This window comes from Oncorhynchus kisutch, linkage group LG13 (genome assembly GCF_002021735.2).
Source record: "Oncorhynchus kisutch isolate 150728-3 linkage group LG13, Okis_V2, whole genome shotgun sequence".
Classification (NCBI taxonomy): domain Eukaryota; kingdom Metazoa; phylum Chordata; class Actinopteri; order Salmoniformes; family Salmonidae; genus Oncorhynchus; species Oncorhynchus kisutch.
The window spans coordinates 15,603,921-15,621,113 of record NC_034186.2 but is presented as its reverse complement, the minus strand read 5'-3'; the positions used below and the strand labels follow the sequence as shown (position 1 = coordinate 15,621,113).

The 17,193-nt window shown below is 44.0% G+C and overlaps 1 protein-coding gene across 1 annotated transcript in view; it reads right to left on the bottom strand.

Moving 5' to 3' along the window:
- The window catches only part of col24a1 (collagen type XXIV alpha 1 chain), a 265,549-nt gene that overhangs the window by 36,995 nt on the left and 211,361 nt on the right, over positions 1-17,193 (bottom strand). The window contains exons 37-45 of the mRNA XM_031785672.1: positions 15,608-15,715; positions 15,329-15,382; positions 15,121-15,228; positions 14,157-14,210; positions 12,403-12,456; positions 10,073-10,129; positions 9,261-9,314; positions 7,985-8,038; positions 5,540-5,593 (exon numbers count right to left, since the gene is read on the bottom strand). Coding sequence (XP_031641532.1) covers positions 5,540-5,593; positions 7,985-8,038; positions 9,261-9,314; positions 10,073-10,129; positions 12,403-12,456; positions 14,157-14,210; positions 15,121-15,228; positions 15,329-15,382; positions 15,608-15,715 — 597 coding nt within the window. The remainder of the gene's footprint in view (positions 1-5,539; positions 5,594-7,984; positions 8,039-9,260; positions 9,315-10,072; positions 10,130-12,402; positions 12,457-14,156; positions 14,211-15,120; positions 15,229-15,328; positions 15,383-15,607; positions 15,716-17,193) is intronic.

Sequence of the window (17,193 nt, the reverse complement as noted above, 5' to 3'; positions counted from 1 at the left end):
ACACACCAATTGTTTTGTTACCAATAAAAACAAATCCATTATTCATCTACATGTGTCTGCTTATTCCCTGACAGAGGCAGTCACTTCCTCTGTATGTGTGTGGTTACATCACAGTTTTTTACAATCACTTTGGCACTCATTTCAGAACCTTGATGTCCTTTTTCAAAACTCTAGACACAAAACTCACAACCGATGATGGAAAAGCACGTTTTCAAAACTAACACTTTTTGCAATTGCTTGGATACAATACACATAAAGCTAAGATAATTTCTTAATTGAACTAAAATCACCTGTTCAAAATGACACAACTTAACATCAAAGTATTACCATTTCAAAATGCACATTACATTTGAGATGACTGTCTATTCATTTCATTACGATGATCTAACTATCAATTGATACACCTGCTGAAAATGATAAGTAACTGTTGCATTACTCTTAATGCATAGTTTTATGGACACTGACAAACAATATTCCATGTTTAGATCATCAAATCTTCAGGATAATGAGATCCAATGACACCAATTACCGTGGAACATGAACCAATTGGACTACATTATCTATGGATGTAATATTTCATCATCATTCTTATCAGACACTATGGTCCCATGTACCACTTTTCCAGACCATGTTTTCGGATTTGACATGACTTTTTCAGGTACCCCCTTTTGCAGCATGCACACCATTGTTTTAAATGGCTGTTATTTGAGCATTTGTGGCCTTTCTGTTAGCTTGAATGAGTCTGGACATTCTCCTCTGACCTCTCTCATTAACAAGGTGTTTTTGCCCACAGAACAGCCGCTCACTGAATGTGTTTTGTTTATTGCACTGTTCTCTGTAAACTCTAGAGACTGTAGTGCATAAATCCCAGGGGGCAGCTGTTTCTGAGATGCTGAAACCACCATGTGTGGCACCAGCAATCACACCACGGTCAAAGTTGCTTAGATTACGCATCTTGCCCGTTCTAATGTTTGGTCGAACAACAACTAAAGCTCTCTACTCTATATATTATATACAGTGCCTTGCGAAAGTATTCGGCCCCCTTGAACTTTGCGACCTTTTGCACGCCCAATTTTTCAGTTTTTGATTTGTTAAAAAAGTTTGAAATATCCAATAAATGTCATTCCACTTCATGATTGTGTCCCACTTGTTGTTGATTCTTCACAAAAAAATACAGTTTTATATCTTTATGTTTGAAGCCTGAAATGTTGCAAAAGGTCGCAAAGTTCAAGGGGGTCAAATACTTTCGCAAGGCACTGTATATTGAGTTTCAGGCAGCCACATGATTCGCTATTCAAAGGAGCAGGCTATTAGCGTTAACACGCAGGTGTACCTAATAAAGTGACCGGTGAGTGTATATATGCAGGCCCTTGTAATTGCTTTTCCAAAACTGCCAACTCGTACATTGTGGTACGAGTATATAGTGTAATGAGTGGTATCCACCGGCAACAACATGGCGATAACATGGAGTCAGCAGGTGATCCAGGTCACAACAGAGGTCAAGCAGTGGGAGGAGGAAGACGAAGGAAATGTGGTGGTCAAAGGAATGTCAGGAGACAAGCACCCCTTCTGAGTGGTGGTCGTGGGCCTCGTTTGAGAGGTGTGGGGGAACGTGGTAGAGGACAAGCACCCCTTCTGAGAGGTGGTCGTGGGCCTCGTTTGAGAGGTGTGGGGGGAACGTGGTAGAGGACAAGCACCCCTTCTGAGAGGTGGTCGTGGGCCTCGTTTGAGAGGTGTGGGGGAACGTGGTAGAGGACAAGGCCACAAACCAAGACCGTGGCAGCAACAGCAGAGAGTTTCCAATGAAATCTGAGCAATAGTTGTAGACCATTTCTTGGCATGACAATGACTGAGGCAGCTATAATGATTCAACTAAACCTCAGAAGATCAACCAATGTGTACCACAGAGTAGGTGATGTGACTAAATGTGTTCTTACTGTAATTTTCCCTGCAGAAGGCCAAATAGAGGAGGCAGAGGCAAAATTCTGACTGACCAACAAGAGCGGGCTGTGGTCAATTTGGTTCGGGTCAAAAATGATATTCGCCTTACAGAAATTCGGCAGCACATCTTGGACAATGACGACATGTTCAACAATGTGGAAGCCATAGGTTTGCCAACTATGGCACGCATGCTGAAAAGGCACCAGGTGTCTCTAAAACAGCTATACCGTTTGCCTTCTGAAAGAAATGCAGATAGAGTCAAGCAACTGAGGACTGAGTATGTTCAGGTATGTTCAGTTTCAAGATGACTGTTTTGAAAAATTCCCCCAAAATTCTACACCATTGTAATCAGTAATTCTCTTTCCAAAATGTATTTTTAGAGGGTGATGGAGCTGGATGCTGACGAAAACCATCACAAATTCCTATTTTTGGATGAAGCAGGGTTCAACCTGGCCAAGACAAGGAGGAGAGGTCGGAATTTCATTGGCCAGCGGGCAACCATCCAAGTCCCTGGACAACGTGGGGGAAAACATCACCAGGTGTGCGACTATATCAGAAGATGGTGTGGTGGGACGCAGACCTCGTATTGGATCATATAATGCAGCTCTCCTTGTAACCTTCCTTGATGAGCTAAATCAGGTCTGTAGAGCTGATGGTGTGACCTACGTCATTGTGTGGGATAATGTCAGGTTCCACCATGCTCAAATGGTGCAAGCATGGTTTCAGGCCCTTTCCTTAACCCGACTGAGGAATTTTTCTCCACATGGAGGTGGAAGGTATATGATAGGCGACCTCACGAACAAGCCACCATTCTCCAGGCCATGGATGGCGCATACAATGACATCACGGCAGACCAGTGTCAGGCCTGGATTCGCCACGCCCAAAGATTCTTCCCAAGATATTTGGCTAATGAAAACATCCATTGTGATGTGGATGAGAACCTGTGGCCAAATCCACAAGACAGGGTTGATGGAAATATAGAAGTACAGTAATCCATCCTTTGTTTTGCTTTTTACAGTAAGCCAGGTGAGGAACACGGCAGTGATGTTTTACAGTAAGCCAGGTGAGGAACACTGCAGTGATGTTTTACAGTAAGCCAGGTGAGGAACACTGCAGTGATGTTTTACAGTAAGCCAAGTGAGGAACACTGCAGTGATGTTTTACAGTAAGCCAGGTGAGGAACACTGCAGTGATGTTTTACAGTAAGCCAGGTGAGGAACACTGCAGTGATGTTTTACAGTAAGCCAGGTGAGAACACTGCAGTGATGTTTTACAGTAAGCCAGGTGAGGAACACTGCAGTGATGTTTTACAGTAAGCCAGGTGAGAACACTGCAGTGATGTTTTACAGTAAGCCAGGTGAGGAACACTGCAGTGATGTTTTACAGTAAGCCAGGTGAGGAACACTGCAGTGATGTTTTACAGTAAGCCAGGTGAGAACACTGCAGTGATGTTTTACAGTAAGCCAGGTGAGGAACACTGCAGTGATGTTTTACAGTAAGCCAGGTGAGGAACACTGCAGTGATGTTTTACAGTAAGCCAAGTGAGGAACACTGCAGTGATGTTTTACAGTAAGCCAGGTGAGGAACACTGCAGTGATGTTTTACAGTAAGCCAGGTGAGGAACACTGCAGTGATGTTTTACAGTAAGCCAGGTGAGAACACTGCAGTGATGTTTTACAGTAAGCCAGGTGAGGAACACTGCAGTGATGTTTTACAGTAAGCCAGGTGAGAACACTGCAGTGATGTTTTACAGTAAGCCAGGTGAGGAACACTGCAGTGATGTTTTACAGTAAGCCAGGTGAGGAACACTGCAGTGATGTTTTACAGTAAGCCAGGTGAGAACACTGCAGTGATATTTTACAGTAAGCCAGGTGAGGAACACTGCAGTGATGTTTTACAGTAAGCCAGGTGAGGAACACTGCAGTGATGTTTTACAGTAAGCCAGGTGAGGAACACTGCAGTGATGTTTTACAGTAAGCCAGGTGAGGAACACTGCAGTGATGTTTTACAGTAAGCCAGGTGAGGAACACTGCAGTTGACGTTTTACTGTAGTGTTCTTTTTTTGTAGCTAATTCTTTTTGCTTTGATTCAAAGAAACCTATGAGTGATTTTATTGCATTTCATCAATACATTTCATATTTTGTTCAATGATTCCACTGTGTCTGTAGTATTCTCTCTACTAGTCCTTTTACAGTGATGTATTTACGTGTAGTACCATAATGAAACATGTATCACATATTTTGTACTGCAATATTTAATGAACACAGTGAAACTATCGGTATTTTGTGTGTGGGTGATCTAAATGAATGTTCCCATGGTATTTCATGATAAATGAGTTATTTGAACCAATGATTCTGTAAGTGCAAGGCTTCTTTAAAGATATGAATGCACAATGCAAGGTTTTGAACACTGTGTTACAAGTGATGACTGTTTTGAGTTTTGTGTCTAGAGTTTTGAAAAATGACCACAAGGTTCTGAAATTAGTGCCAAAGTGATTGTAAAAAAGTGTAAGCTTAAGTCTTCGGCTAAATGGATGTGTACATATACAGATCTGCGTAGTGTATACTTCCCTCATACACCTCTAGTCTTGTGTTACTCCGGTTCAGACATTTCTAAGAAGGCCGAACTTGCACTCAATATGTGACGCACCAATATTCACTCAATCTGATAAAATAGGCAAATAGGCCAAGTCACGTGTCTTAACATGTCAAAAGGTGTTTAGAACTATGTAAGATACAGTACCTCAGCTTATTTTTAGGAAATATGTGACCATATGCAGATCAAAGAATCCTATTTCTGTACATAAAGAGCGATACTCCATAAAGAGCAACATTATGTCACAAATTAATGATATTCACAAACTCTGAAAATGTATACATTATCAAGCTGCAGTTCAAATCATTCATACTTGAAGTGAAGTAATTTAGACTTGAAGTGCATAATAAATAGCTCCTTTTTCCAAACTTCTAACTGATGCCAGCTTTGTGCATTCCAGTGTGTATTCTCAAGCCTTGTGGAATTCAGACGGAACCCTTTGAAGCATGAAGCGCACAGTGGGTGGCCAAACAAACATAATTCTCTGCTTCCTTCTTTCCCCCTCATCCGTCTTCTCTGGTATCAAAGGCACAGATGCTCAAGCCTGTCTGCATTGTTTTGGCCCAGTCTGATTTCATGGGAATAAAAGTGTTTTTTTCTCCCTCTCTTCACATGACAATGCTTATGCTCTGGCACTTCGGCTTGTTGATCGAGAGCAATAGAGTCCTAGGTTAAAAACGGTTGTCTCCACGGCTTGGCTAGCTTGTTAGGAATTGCAGTTTGGAAGTGAGTGTCTCCTCTTCTCCCATAGTGTTGACAGGTGATTGCTCAACCCAACCCTCATGGTGTTCAGAGCCAAGGAAGCCTGTAGGAAGGCTTCTGTAGTAGGCTGGTGTAACACTTTTATTGGTCATCTAGTTATACAGTAACATCTCATCTAGAGCTCCAGGGAGACATGATTTAACAAACACTGTGCTTTCCTTTCCCCAAGCCAGGAGCAGAATGAGTCCGATGCATTGATTTACAAAGAATACCATGATCACACACACACACACACACTCACCTGAGTTCCCATTTCTCCTTTCGGGCCCGGTTCTCCGGATTCCCCTGGTGTTCCCTAATCAACAAAATCACACACACGCACACACACACACCCCAAATACATTCAGTTTTTCACAATTCCTGACATTAAATCATAGTAAAAATTCCCTGTCATAAGTCAGTTAGGATCACCACTTTATTTAAGAAAGTGAAATTATTTATTTCAGCTTTTATTTCTTTCATCACATTTCCAGAGGGTCAGAAGTTTACATACACTCAATTAGTATTTGGTAGCATTGCCTTTCAATTGTTTAACTTGGGTCAAACGTTTCGGGTAGCCTTCCACAAGTTTCCCACAATAAGTTGGGTGAATTTGGGCCCATTCCTCCTGACAGAGCTGGTGTAACTGAGTCAGGTTTGTAGGCCTCCTTGCTCGCACACGCTTTTTCAGTTCTGCCCACAAATTTTCTATGGGATTGAGGTCAGGGCTTTGTGATGGCCACTCCAATAGCCTGACTTTGTTGTCCTTAGCCATTTTGCCACAACTTTGGAAGTATGCTTGAGGTCGTTGCCCATTTGGAAGACCCATTTGCGATGAAGCTTTAACTTCCTGACTGATGTCTTGAGATGTTGCTTCAATATATCCACATAATTTTCCGTCCTCATGATGCCATCTATTTTGTGAAGTTACCAGTCCCTTCTGCAGCAAATCACCTCCACAACATGATGCTGCCACCCCTGTGCTTCACGGTTGGGATGGTGTTCTTCGGCTTGCAAGCATCCCCCTTTTTCCTCCAAACATAATGATGGTCATTATGGCCAAACAGCTCTATTTATGCTTCATCAGACCAGAGGACATTTCTCCAAAAAGTACGATCGTTGTCCCCATGTGCAGTTGCAAACCATAGTCTGGCTTTTTTATGGCAGTTTTGGTGCAGTGGCTTCTTCCTTGCTGCGGCCTTTCAGGTTATGTAAGTTGGTGGTTGAAGATATCCCTCTAGTGGTGTGGGGGCTGTGCTTTGGCAAAGTGGGTGGGGTTATATCCTTCCTGTTTGGCCCTGTCCGGGGGTGTCCTCGGATGGGGCCACAGTGTCTCCTGACCCCTCCTGTCTCAGCCTCCAGTATTTATGCTGCAGTAGTTTATGTGTCGGGGGGCTGGGGTCAGTTTGTTATATCTGGAGTACTTCTCCTGTCCTATTCGGTGTCCTGTGTGAATCTAAGTGTGCGTTCTCTAATTCTCTCCTTCTCTCTTTCTTTCTCTCTCTCGGAGGACCTGAGCCCTAGGACCATGCCCCAGGACTACCTGACATGATGACTCCTTGCTGTCCCCAGTCCACCTGGCCATGCTGCTGTTCCAGTTTCAACTGACCTGAGCCCTAGGACCATGCCCCAGGACTACCTGACATGATGACTCCTTGCTGTCCCCAGTCCACCTGGCCATGCTGCTGCTCCAGTTTCAACTTCCACCTGACTGTGCTGCTGCTCCAGTTTCAACTGTTCTGCCTTATTATTATTCGACCATGCTGGTCATTTATGAACATTTGAACATCTTGGCCATGTTCTGTTATAATCTCCACCCGGCACAGCCAGAAGAGGACTGGCCACCCCACATAGCCTGGTTCCTCTCTAGGTTTCTTCCTAGGTATTGGCCTTTCTAGGGAGTTTTTCCTAGCCACCGTGCTTCTACACCTGCATTGCTTGCTGTTTGGGGTTTTAGGCTGGGTTTCTGTACAGCACTTTGAGATATCAGCTGATGTACGAAGGGCTATATAAATAAATTTGATTTGATTTGATTTGATGTCGATATAGGACTCGTTTTACTGTGGATATAGATCATTTTGTACCTGTTTCCAGCATCTTCTCAAGGTCCTATGCTGTTGTTCTGGGATTGATTTGCACTAAAGTACGTTCATCTCTAGGAGATAGAACGAGTGGTACCTTCAGGCATTTGGAAATTGCTCCCAAGGATGAACCAGACTTGTGGAGGCCTACAATTTTGTTTCTGAGGTCTTGGCTGATTTCTTTTGATTTTCCCATGATGTCAAGCAAAGAGGCACTGAGTTTGAAGGTAGGCCTTGAAATACATCCACAGGTACACCTCCAATTGACTCAAATGATGTCAATTAGCCTATCAGAAGCTTCTAAAGCCATGACATAATTTCCTGGAATTTTCCATGCGGTTTAAAGGCACAGTCAACTTAGTGTATGTACACTTCTGACCCACTGGATTTGTGATACAGTGAATTATAAGTGAAATAATCTGTCTGTAAACAATTGTTGGAAAAATTACTTGTGTCATGCACAAAGTAGATGTCCTAGCCGACTTGCCAAAACTATATTTTATTCACAAGAAATGTGTGGAGTGGTTGAAAAACGAGTTTTAATGACTCCAACCTAAGTGTATGTAAACTTCCCACTTCAACTGTAGATGCTGATAAGGGCTACACAGAGTATTTATTGGACTTACAGGAAGGCCTGGTGCTCCAACAGCCCCGCGAAGTCCAGTGAGGCCAGTGTGGCCCTGAAAATAACAAAGAGACAAAGACATTATACAGGTGAAACTAGAGCTGGGGCGATGAACCATCAATGATCGACACAGACCATACCGATCAATTATCGCAAAAGTTTGAAATGAAATAATTTTGCTAATATGGATTATTGTTAATGGGACAATTGATGGCTACAACCATCAAACTAGTAGTAACATTAGTAATTTAAATTATAATAAAAATAAACTGTGGTGCACATTGCTATAACCTTATCATTAGCATGTCTATTGAGGCAATTTCTCACAATATGGATTTTTGTCCATATCGCTCAGCTCTTGTTGAAACGCTACAGCTTCACAGTCACCTGAATTGGTGATATTGGAGGTTGAGTCATGTCATTTAGTGAGACCCAGATGTCAGGGTTCAGCTAGCTGTGTCTTGGTTCACTACAGCTACACAAGGTTAGCTGGAATAAGTCTGATCTTTAGGTCGAAATGTTGCACAATAAAACTGTGGGCGCATTCAACTGTGTTCGCATATCTATCTTTCTTTCAACAGCACTATATAGTCCCCTAAGCTTCATACCATACGAATAGCAGAACCGCAGAGTACTGTAGTTCACAGGCCAAGTTTTCTAGGTATGTAGTTTATACAATTGGGCTGCAGGTGGCTCAGACAAAATTTGCTATATAAATTCACCACTCAGAAGGGGGAGAAGCTCCATAGGTCGACCCGCCGTGGCCAGTTAGAGTTAACACACACACACACTTTTGTCTAATGGGATCCTGGAAGTCTCTCAAGCCTCTCAACAACTGCCAAATCAAGATTAGCAACCGTGACTTTGAACTGATATCCAATTCAGCAGAAGAATGCTTATAAATGCTTAAAACCATTGTACTCTCTCTCTCTCTGAGTGTTTATAGGAGGGGAGAGCTCTAGTAACCCTGCCGCAGGGGATTCTGGGATTTCTCTCTGCACAACTTTCATCTTGTACTGTTAACTTCACACCTGAACCTGTGTTTGTGTGTTTCGCATGTGTGTGTGTTAGTTTTCAGTGTCTATGCCAATAACACCAGATTTCCTCCTGACTAATCCCTAGGAATTCAGTAATCCGGGATCCTCATGTCTCAGATGTGTGGTCTCAGACCTGCTTTAATACAAGCACCAAAGAAAATAATGGAAAGGGAACAGAAAAAACACCAGAAAAGTGATTTTGTGATACATTTGATGTTGTGGTTTTTATGGTGGTTTTACCTGATATCCCTCATCTCCAGGCTCTCCGCGGTCTCCTCGCTCACCCGGGAGACCCTGCCCAAACACACACATACATTAGGGCTCTGAATCTTTTAGGAAAGGCTGTATTTCACCTTAAACTCTCTGAGCCAATAACACAATACCTTCCTTCTTATAGGTTACACTGCTTACAATCTATCTACTGTAGCGCTTTGGCACAGCTGGTTGGATGGCACCTTATTTGGGGAGAACGGGCTTGAAGAAAAAACTGAATTTTTTAACCTTCATTTCACTAGGCAAGCCAGTTATGAACAAATTCTTATTTACAACGACAGCCTACACCGGCCAGACCCTAGGCCAATTGTGTGCCACCCTATGGGACTCCCAATCACAGCCAGTTGTGATACAGCCTGGATTTGAACCAGGGTGTCTGTTGTGACGTTTCTAGTACTGAGATGCAGTGTCTCAGACCACAGCGCCACTTGGGAGGCCAACACACACTCCAGTAATGACTGGAGAGGAATCGGTGGAATGGTATCAAACACATCAAATGCATTAGTTTCCAGGTGTTTGATGCTGTTCCATTCGCTCCGTTCCAGACATTATTTTGAGCCATTCTCCCCTCAGCAGCCTCCACAAAGCGGCTTTGGACATCCACTCTCTTGGACCGCTGTCAAGCATGGTTGGACAACTACGCCTCAAGCAACACCACTATTAGAAAATGGTTAATGTAATGTTTCATAGGGTGCCATTTTGGACATCACCTCTGACTCAGCCCTAAGTCACACACACATAGGAAGAGGACAGGTAAGTTGAAGGAAGGCGAGACCTACTGGTTCACCTAGTGGCCCGGCAGGTCCTGGGGTCTTACTGTCTTCTCCAGGGTAACCCTGGAACACCATACCAAAATACACTCAGTACACTCTGACACAACAGTAAAATGAGACAGCATGCCACAATGCACCCATCCAACTCTGGCACAACAAACTTTATTTTTTATTTCACCTTTATTTAACCAGGTAGGCCAGTTGAGAACAAGTTCTTATTTACATCTGTGGCATGGCCAAGATAAAGCCAAGCAGTGCGACAAAAACAACAACACAGAGTCACACATGGGATAAACAAATGTACAGTCAATAAGACAATTTAAAAAAATATATACAGTGTGTGCAAATGTAGTAAGATTAGGGAGGTAAGGCAATAAATACGCCATAGTGGCGAAATAATTACAATTTATCATTAACACTGGAGTGATAGATGTGCAGAAGATGATGTGCAAGTAGAGATACTGGGGTACAAAAGAGCAAAAATAAATAACAATATGGGGATGAGGTAGTTGTGTGGGCTATTTACAGATGAGCTATGTACAGGTGCAGCGATCAGTAAGCTGCTCTGACAGCTGATGCTTAAAGCTAGTGAGGGAGATATAAGTCTCCAGCTTCAGTGATTTTTGCAATTAGTTCCAGTCATTGGCAGCAGAGAACTAGAAGGAAAGGCGGCCAAATGAGGAGTTGGCTTTGGGGATAACCAGTGAAATATACCTGCTGGAGCACGTGCTACGGGTGGGTGTTTCTATGGTGACCATTGAGCTGAGATAAGGCGGGGCTTTACCGAGCAAAGACTTATAGATGACCTGGAGCCAGTGGGTTTGGCGATGAATATAAAGCGAGGGCCAGCCAACGAGAGCATACAGGTCGCAGTGGTGAGTAGCATATGGGGCTTTGGTGACAAAACGGATGGCACTGTGATAGACTGCATCCAATTTGCTGAGTAGAGTGTTAGAGGCTATTTTGGAAATGACATCGCCAAAGTCAAGGATTGGTAGGACAGTCAGTTTTATGTGGATATGTTTAGCAGCATGAGTGAAGCAGAATTTGATGCGAAATAGGAAGCCGATTCTAGATTTAATTTTTGATTGGAGATACTTAATGTGAGTCTGGAAGGAGAGTTTACAGTCTAACCAGACACCTAGGTATTTGCAGTTGTCCACATATTCTAAGTCTGAAGCGTCCAGAGGAATGATTCTGGATGGGCAGGTGCGGGCAGCGATCGGTTGAAGAGCATGCATTTAATTTTACTTGCATTTAAGAACAGTTGGAGGCCACGGAAGGAGAGTTGTATGGCATTGAAGCTCATCTGGAGGTTAGTTAACACAGTGTCCAAAGAAGGGCCAGAAGTATACAGAATGGTGTCGTCTGCATAGAGGTGGATCAGAGAATCACCAGCAGCAAGAGCGACATCATTGATATATACAGAGAAAAGAGTCGGCCCGAGAATTTAACCCTGTGGCACCCCCATAGAGACTGCCAGAGGTCCGGACAACAAGCCCTCCGATTTGACACACTGAACTCTATCTGAGAAGTAGTTGGTGAACCAGGCGAGGCAGTAATTTGAGAAACAAAGGCTGTTGAGTCTGCCGATAAGAATGTAGTGATTGACAGAGTCGAAAGCCTTGGCTAGGTCGATGAAGACGGCTGCATAGTACTGTCTTTTATCTATGCCGGTTATGATATCGTTTAGGACCTTGAGTGTGGCTGAGGTGCACCCATGACCAGCTCGGAAACCAGATTGCATAGCGGAGAAGGTACGGTTGGATTCGAAATGGTCGGTGATCTGTTTGTTAACTTGGCTTTCGAAGACTTTAGAAAGACAGGGCTTGATAGATATAGGTCTGTAACAGTTTGCGTCTAGAGTGCTTCCCCCTTTTGAAGAGGGGGTGGCCGCTTTCCAATCTTTAGGGATCTCAGACGATGCGAAAGAGAGGTTGAACAGGCTAGTAATAGAGGGTTGCAACAATTGCGGCAGATCATTTTAGAAAGAGAGGGTCCAAATTGTCTAGCCCAGCTGATTTGTAGGGGTCAAGATTTTGCAGCTCTTTCAGAACATCAGCTATCTGGATTTGGGTGAAGGATAAGTGGGGAGGGGGGCTAGGGCAAGTTGCTGTGGGGTGTGCACCTTATAACTCAGGACATTTTGTCTGAAATATGCTGAACACCGCATTCTAAGATTTATAGTGTACATGACTTTGTGTAGGATATTGACACAAATTAACCAAGTCTTCGTGGAGAGCTGAAGTACAGTCCATGGCATATATCTTCAAAAGGCTGAAAACATAACACTGTGTTTAGGAGGAGGACAAAAAACATGCAAATGCATAGGGTACCTTTTCACCTTTGGGTCCAGGTGGTCCTATGGGTCCTGGTTTGCCGGCGTGGCCCTAAGAATAACCAAACCCATGATTATTCACCTATATCTATGTCATATGCTGCATAATGTTTAAAGAACCCATAACTCACGGTTGACAGACAGTACAATAACACATACGTTGACACGGCTTGGGTTGTCAACATAGTGTTAATCACGAGGCTTTATTATAAACACACTCAGGACAGCAAGGGAGAGAAATATATCCCTGGTATAATGACTTATTTGTCAGGACCACAGAAATCACTCAACAACTTGGGTGGGTGTGTGATTGAGCTAAGAGTGAGTGTACAGTACAAACAGACTAAAAAGGAACAACGTGAACTTGTAGTGCCCCTGCATCGTTACGAAACTAAAAGCCAGAATGATATTGGCGATGACCTGGCATCCTCTGGAGTTGCCATAGGTTTTGGTTTTATGGTTTGAGGTTGACCATATCCAATTACTTATTTGTTCTTGTTTGGCTAAGAGACTGGTGTGAATCTATCTGAGGTGAAGAGACTGGTGTGAATCTATCTGAGGTGAAGAGACTGGTGTGAATCTGAGGTGAAGAGACTGGTGTGAATCTGAGGTGAAGAGACGTGGGTGAATCTGAGGTGAAGAGACTGGGGTGAGCCTCTCTGAGGTGAAGAGACTGGGGTGAGCCTCTCTGAGGTGAAGAGACTGGGGTGAGCCTCTCTGAGGTGAAGAGACTGGGGTGAGCCTCTCTGAGGTGAAGAGACTGGTGTGAATCGATCTGAGGTGAAGAGACTGGTGTGAATCTATCTGAGGTGAAGAGACTGGTGTGAATCTGAGGTGAAGAGACGTGGGTGAATCTGAGGTGAAGAGACTGGGGTGAGCCTCTCTGAGGTGAAGAGACTGGGGTGAGCCTCTCTGAGGTGAAGAGACTGGGGTGAGCCTCTCTGAGGTGAAGAGACTGGGGTGAGCCTCTCTGAGGTGAAGAGACTGGGGTGAGCCTCTCTGAGGTGAAGAGACTGGGGTGAGCCTCTCTGAGGTGAAGAGACTGGGGTGAGCCTCTCTGAGGTGAAGAGACTGGGGTGAATCGATCTGAGGTGAAGAGACTGGGGTGAATCTGAGGTGAAGAGACTGGGGTGAATCTGAGGTGAAGAGACTGGGGTGAATCTGAGGTGAAGAGACTGGGGTGAATCTGAGGTGAAGAGACTGGGGTGAATCTGAGGTGAAGAGACTGGAGTCATGAGACTGGGGTGAGTCTCTCTGAGGTGAAGAGACTGGGGTGAGTCTCTCTGAGGTGAAGAGACTGGGGTGAGTTTTTCTGGGGTGAAGAGACTGGAGTGAGTCTCTCTGAGGTGAAGAGACTGGAGTGAGGAGACTGGGTGAGTCTCTCTGAGGTGAAGAGACTGGGATGAGTCTCTCTGAGGTGAAGAGACTGGGGTGATCTCTTTTAGGGGAAGAAAGCTGATCTGATAAGGAAGTCAGGAGTCATGACTTGGTGTGAGTGACATGATGTCACCATAACAGAACAGGGCTTAGAATACCTTTGTTGCATACCTATGTTGTTATTAGTGATTGAAGAGACACACATACCCTTAAAAAACACTTTAAAGTTATTGTTGAACGTGTCTGTGTGTATGAGTGTGTACAAGTGAATGAGTCAGTGAGTGAGATCGAGATTTGAGATTGTGATCGAAGGAGACAGAGAGAGAGAGATATAAAGAGAAGTGTGTTGTTGTAGCACAGACAGGAATAACTCACTGTGTATCCTGCAATTCCAGGCATCCCCTCAGGCCCCATAACTCCTGGACGACCCTGAAAATCATGCAGAAAACAGACACATTTGTTTTTACAACCATTTGTTTTGCTATTCTATCTGCACTATGTGGTTACGCTGAATATAACCTTGGAGTTAAACATTAAGCACCTATGCAGGCTGCATCCCTGGACCTGAGGTGTTGTATGTCACTAAGCCATACATCTTTCCTTTCCCAGTTATCACAACAGAGGTTTCATGGCATAACACTCCTGGAAAAGGAGTTTTCCTTCCTCTATGTCTTCCTGTGTGATCCCGTGCTCCAGGGGAAAAACGGTTATTTAAAGCCTCTGCTCTGTTTTTTACAACTCATAACAGAAGATCTGATAGGCCTATTGCTTGTCTTCAAACACTACCGGATTAGCAACCTGCTAATTGCTATACAAAACAGAGGGAGATTAGCTTTAGAGATTAGGAAAGATCTCAGATCACTTCTGCTTAGTCTGAGCTGCTGATCCAACAGAGGCTTTGCTAGGTTTGAATAGTGTAATATGAGGTCATTCACTCAGGGTTGCTTCTCCAGAGAGAGAGGGAAACTTAGGAAGTTCATCACCATTATTTATATAAAATATTACAGGCCTGCCAATGACTTGGGAATTATGCAACTTGTCAATTGTGAGAGTATGTGTATGTATATCAACAAGTATTTCTACTGGGTGGTAGGATGCTGAATGTGTTACCTCATCTCAACCAACACAAGGACACAAGGAAACAGCTCCATTAATTTCAAGTGTTTCTTGTTGAGACCGAATGGAGGCTGCTGTCCTCTTGGCCACTCCATTGACCCGAACAACACAATAACCTGATAGATTCCCTTCAGTACTAATGAGGGACACTTTCCTACACATATTGCACACATAGGAAGTTAGGAGGGGTGAGAAGTCGGAGAATAGATAACTGGGCACTGACCACAGGGCCTCTGGTTCCTCTGGCTCCTTTCAGTCCCATCCCTCCTTCTTGGCCGATGTCCCCGATGTCCCCTGTCTCACCGATAGGACCTGGTTTGCCAGCCTCACCCTGAAGACAGAACAACAGTAAAGCTGTGAGAGCACGGACACCCATGAGGAATCGGTGATGTCATTTATCAACACATGCTAATAGTAAAACAGGTGTGTACCTTCTTGCCCTGCCGTCCTCGGTTGCCGGGGGGACCCTGTTTCCCCTCTGGACCCTGGAAGAGAGGCAAACTCATTAGACACTGGGAGATCAAATGGCTGCTGACAAAATCATCTTCTTTGTTACAATTCCATTATGACAGCGACCTCACTGAACGCCATGTGCCCCAGAATACTGACCCCTACTGGGACACATTGGCATCACTACCTACTGTACAGCTTAATTGTTGTATCATTATTATTTTTTGTCATAAGTTTAGCTAATAAACGGACACACTTACAGAGAAACCCCGTTTTCCAGCCACTCCGGTGGTTCCAGGAGGCCCAGGGTCTCCCTCTATCCCCCTGTCCCCTGCCTCGCCCATGGGCCCACAGTCACCTGGCTCTCCCTGAGAGAGAGCAAGAGAGAGAGAGCGGGAGAAGAGAAAGATCAAGATCACAGGAAAGAAAGAGTAGGAGAGTAGAGACATAGGTTCTAGGAGGCTTCTGAAGTAGGAGCAAAACAGCAAAGGCCTTCTCATTTACAGTGCCTTGCGAAAGTATTCGGCCCCCTTGAACCTTGCCACCTTTTGCCACATTTCAGGCTTCAAACATAAGGATATAAAACTGTATTTTTTTGTGAAGAATCAACAACAAGTGGGACACATGAAGTGAACGACATTTATTGGATATTTCAAACTTTTTTAACAAATCAAAAACTGAAAAATTGGGCGTGCAAAATTATTCAGCCCCCTTAAGTTAATACTTTGTAGCGCCACCTTTTGCTGCGATTACAGCTGTAAGTCGCTTGGGGTATGTCTCTATCAGTTTTGCACATCGAGAGACTGAAATTTTTTCCCATTCCTCCTTGCAAAACAGCTCGAGCTCAGTGTGGTTGGATGGAGAGCATTTGTGAACAGCAGTTTTCAGTTCTTTCCACAGATTCTCGATTGGATTCAGGTCTGGACTTTGACTTGGCCATTCTAACATCTGGATATGTTTATTTTTGAACCATTCCATTGTAGATTTTGCTTTATGTTTTGGATCATTGTCTTGTTGGAAGACAAATCTCCGTCCCAGTCTCAGGTCTTTTGCAGACTCCATCAGGTTTTCTTCCAGAATGGTCCTGTATTTGGCTCCATCCATCTTCCCATCAATTTTAACCATCTTCCCTGTCCCTGCTGAAGAAAAGCAGGCCCAAACCATGATGCTGCCACCACCATGTTTGCCAGTGGGGATGGTGTGTGTTCAGGGTGATGAGCTGTGTTGCTTTTACGCCAAACATAACGTTTTGCATTGTTGCCAAAAAGTTCAATTTTGGTTTCATCTGACCAGAGCACCTTCTTCCACATGTTTGGTGTGTCTCCCAGGTGGCTTGTGGCAAACTTTAAACACTTTTTATGGATATCTTTAAGAAATGGCTTTCTTCTTGCCACTCTTCCATAAAGGCCAGATTTGTGCAATATACAACTGATTGTTGTCCTATGGACAGAGTCTCCCACCCCAGCTGTAGATCTCTGCAGTTCATCCAGAGTGATCATGGGCCTCTTGGCTGCATCTCTGATCAGTCTTCTCCTTGTATGAGCTGAAAGTTTAGAGGGACGGCCAGGTCTTGGTAGATTTGCAGTGGTCTGATACTCCTTCCATTTCAATATTATCGCTTGCACAGTGCTCCTTGGGATGTTTAAAGCTTGGGAAATCTTTTTGTATCAAAATCCGGCTTTAAACTTCTTCACAACAGTATCTCGGACCTGCCTGGTGTGTTCCTTGTTCTTCATGATGCTCTCTGCGCTTTTAACGGACCTCTGAGACTATCACAGTGCAGGTGCATTTATACGGAGACTTGATTACACACAGGTGGATTGTATTTATCATCATTAGTCATTTA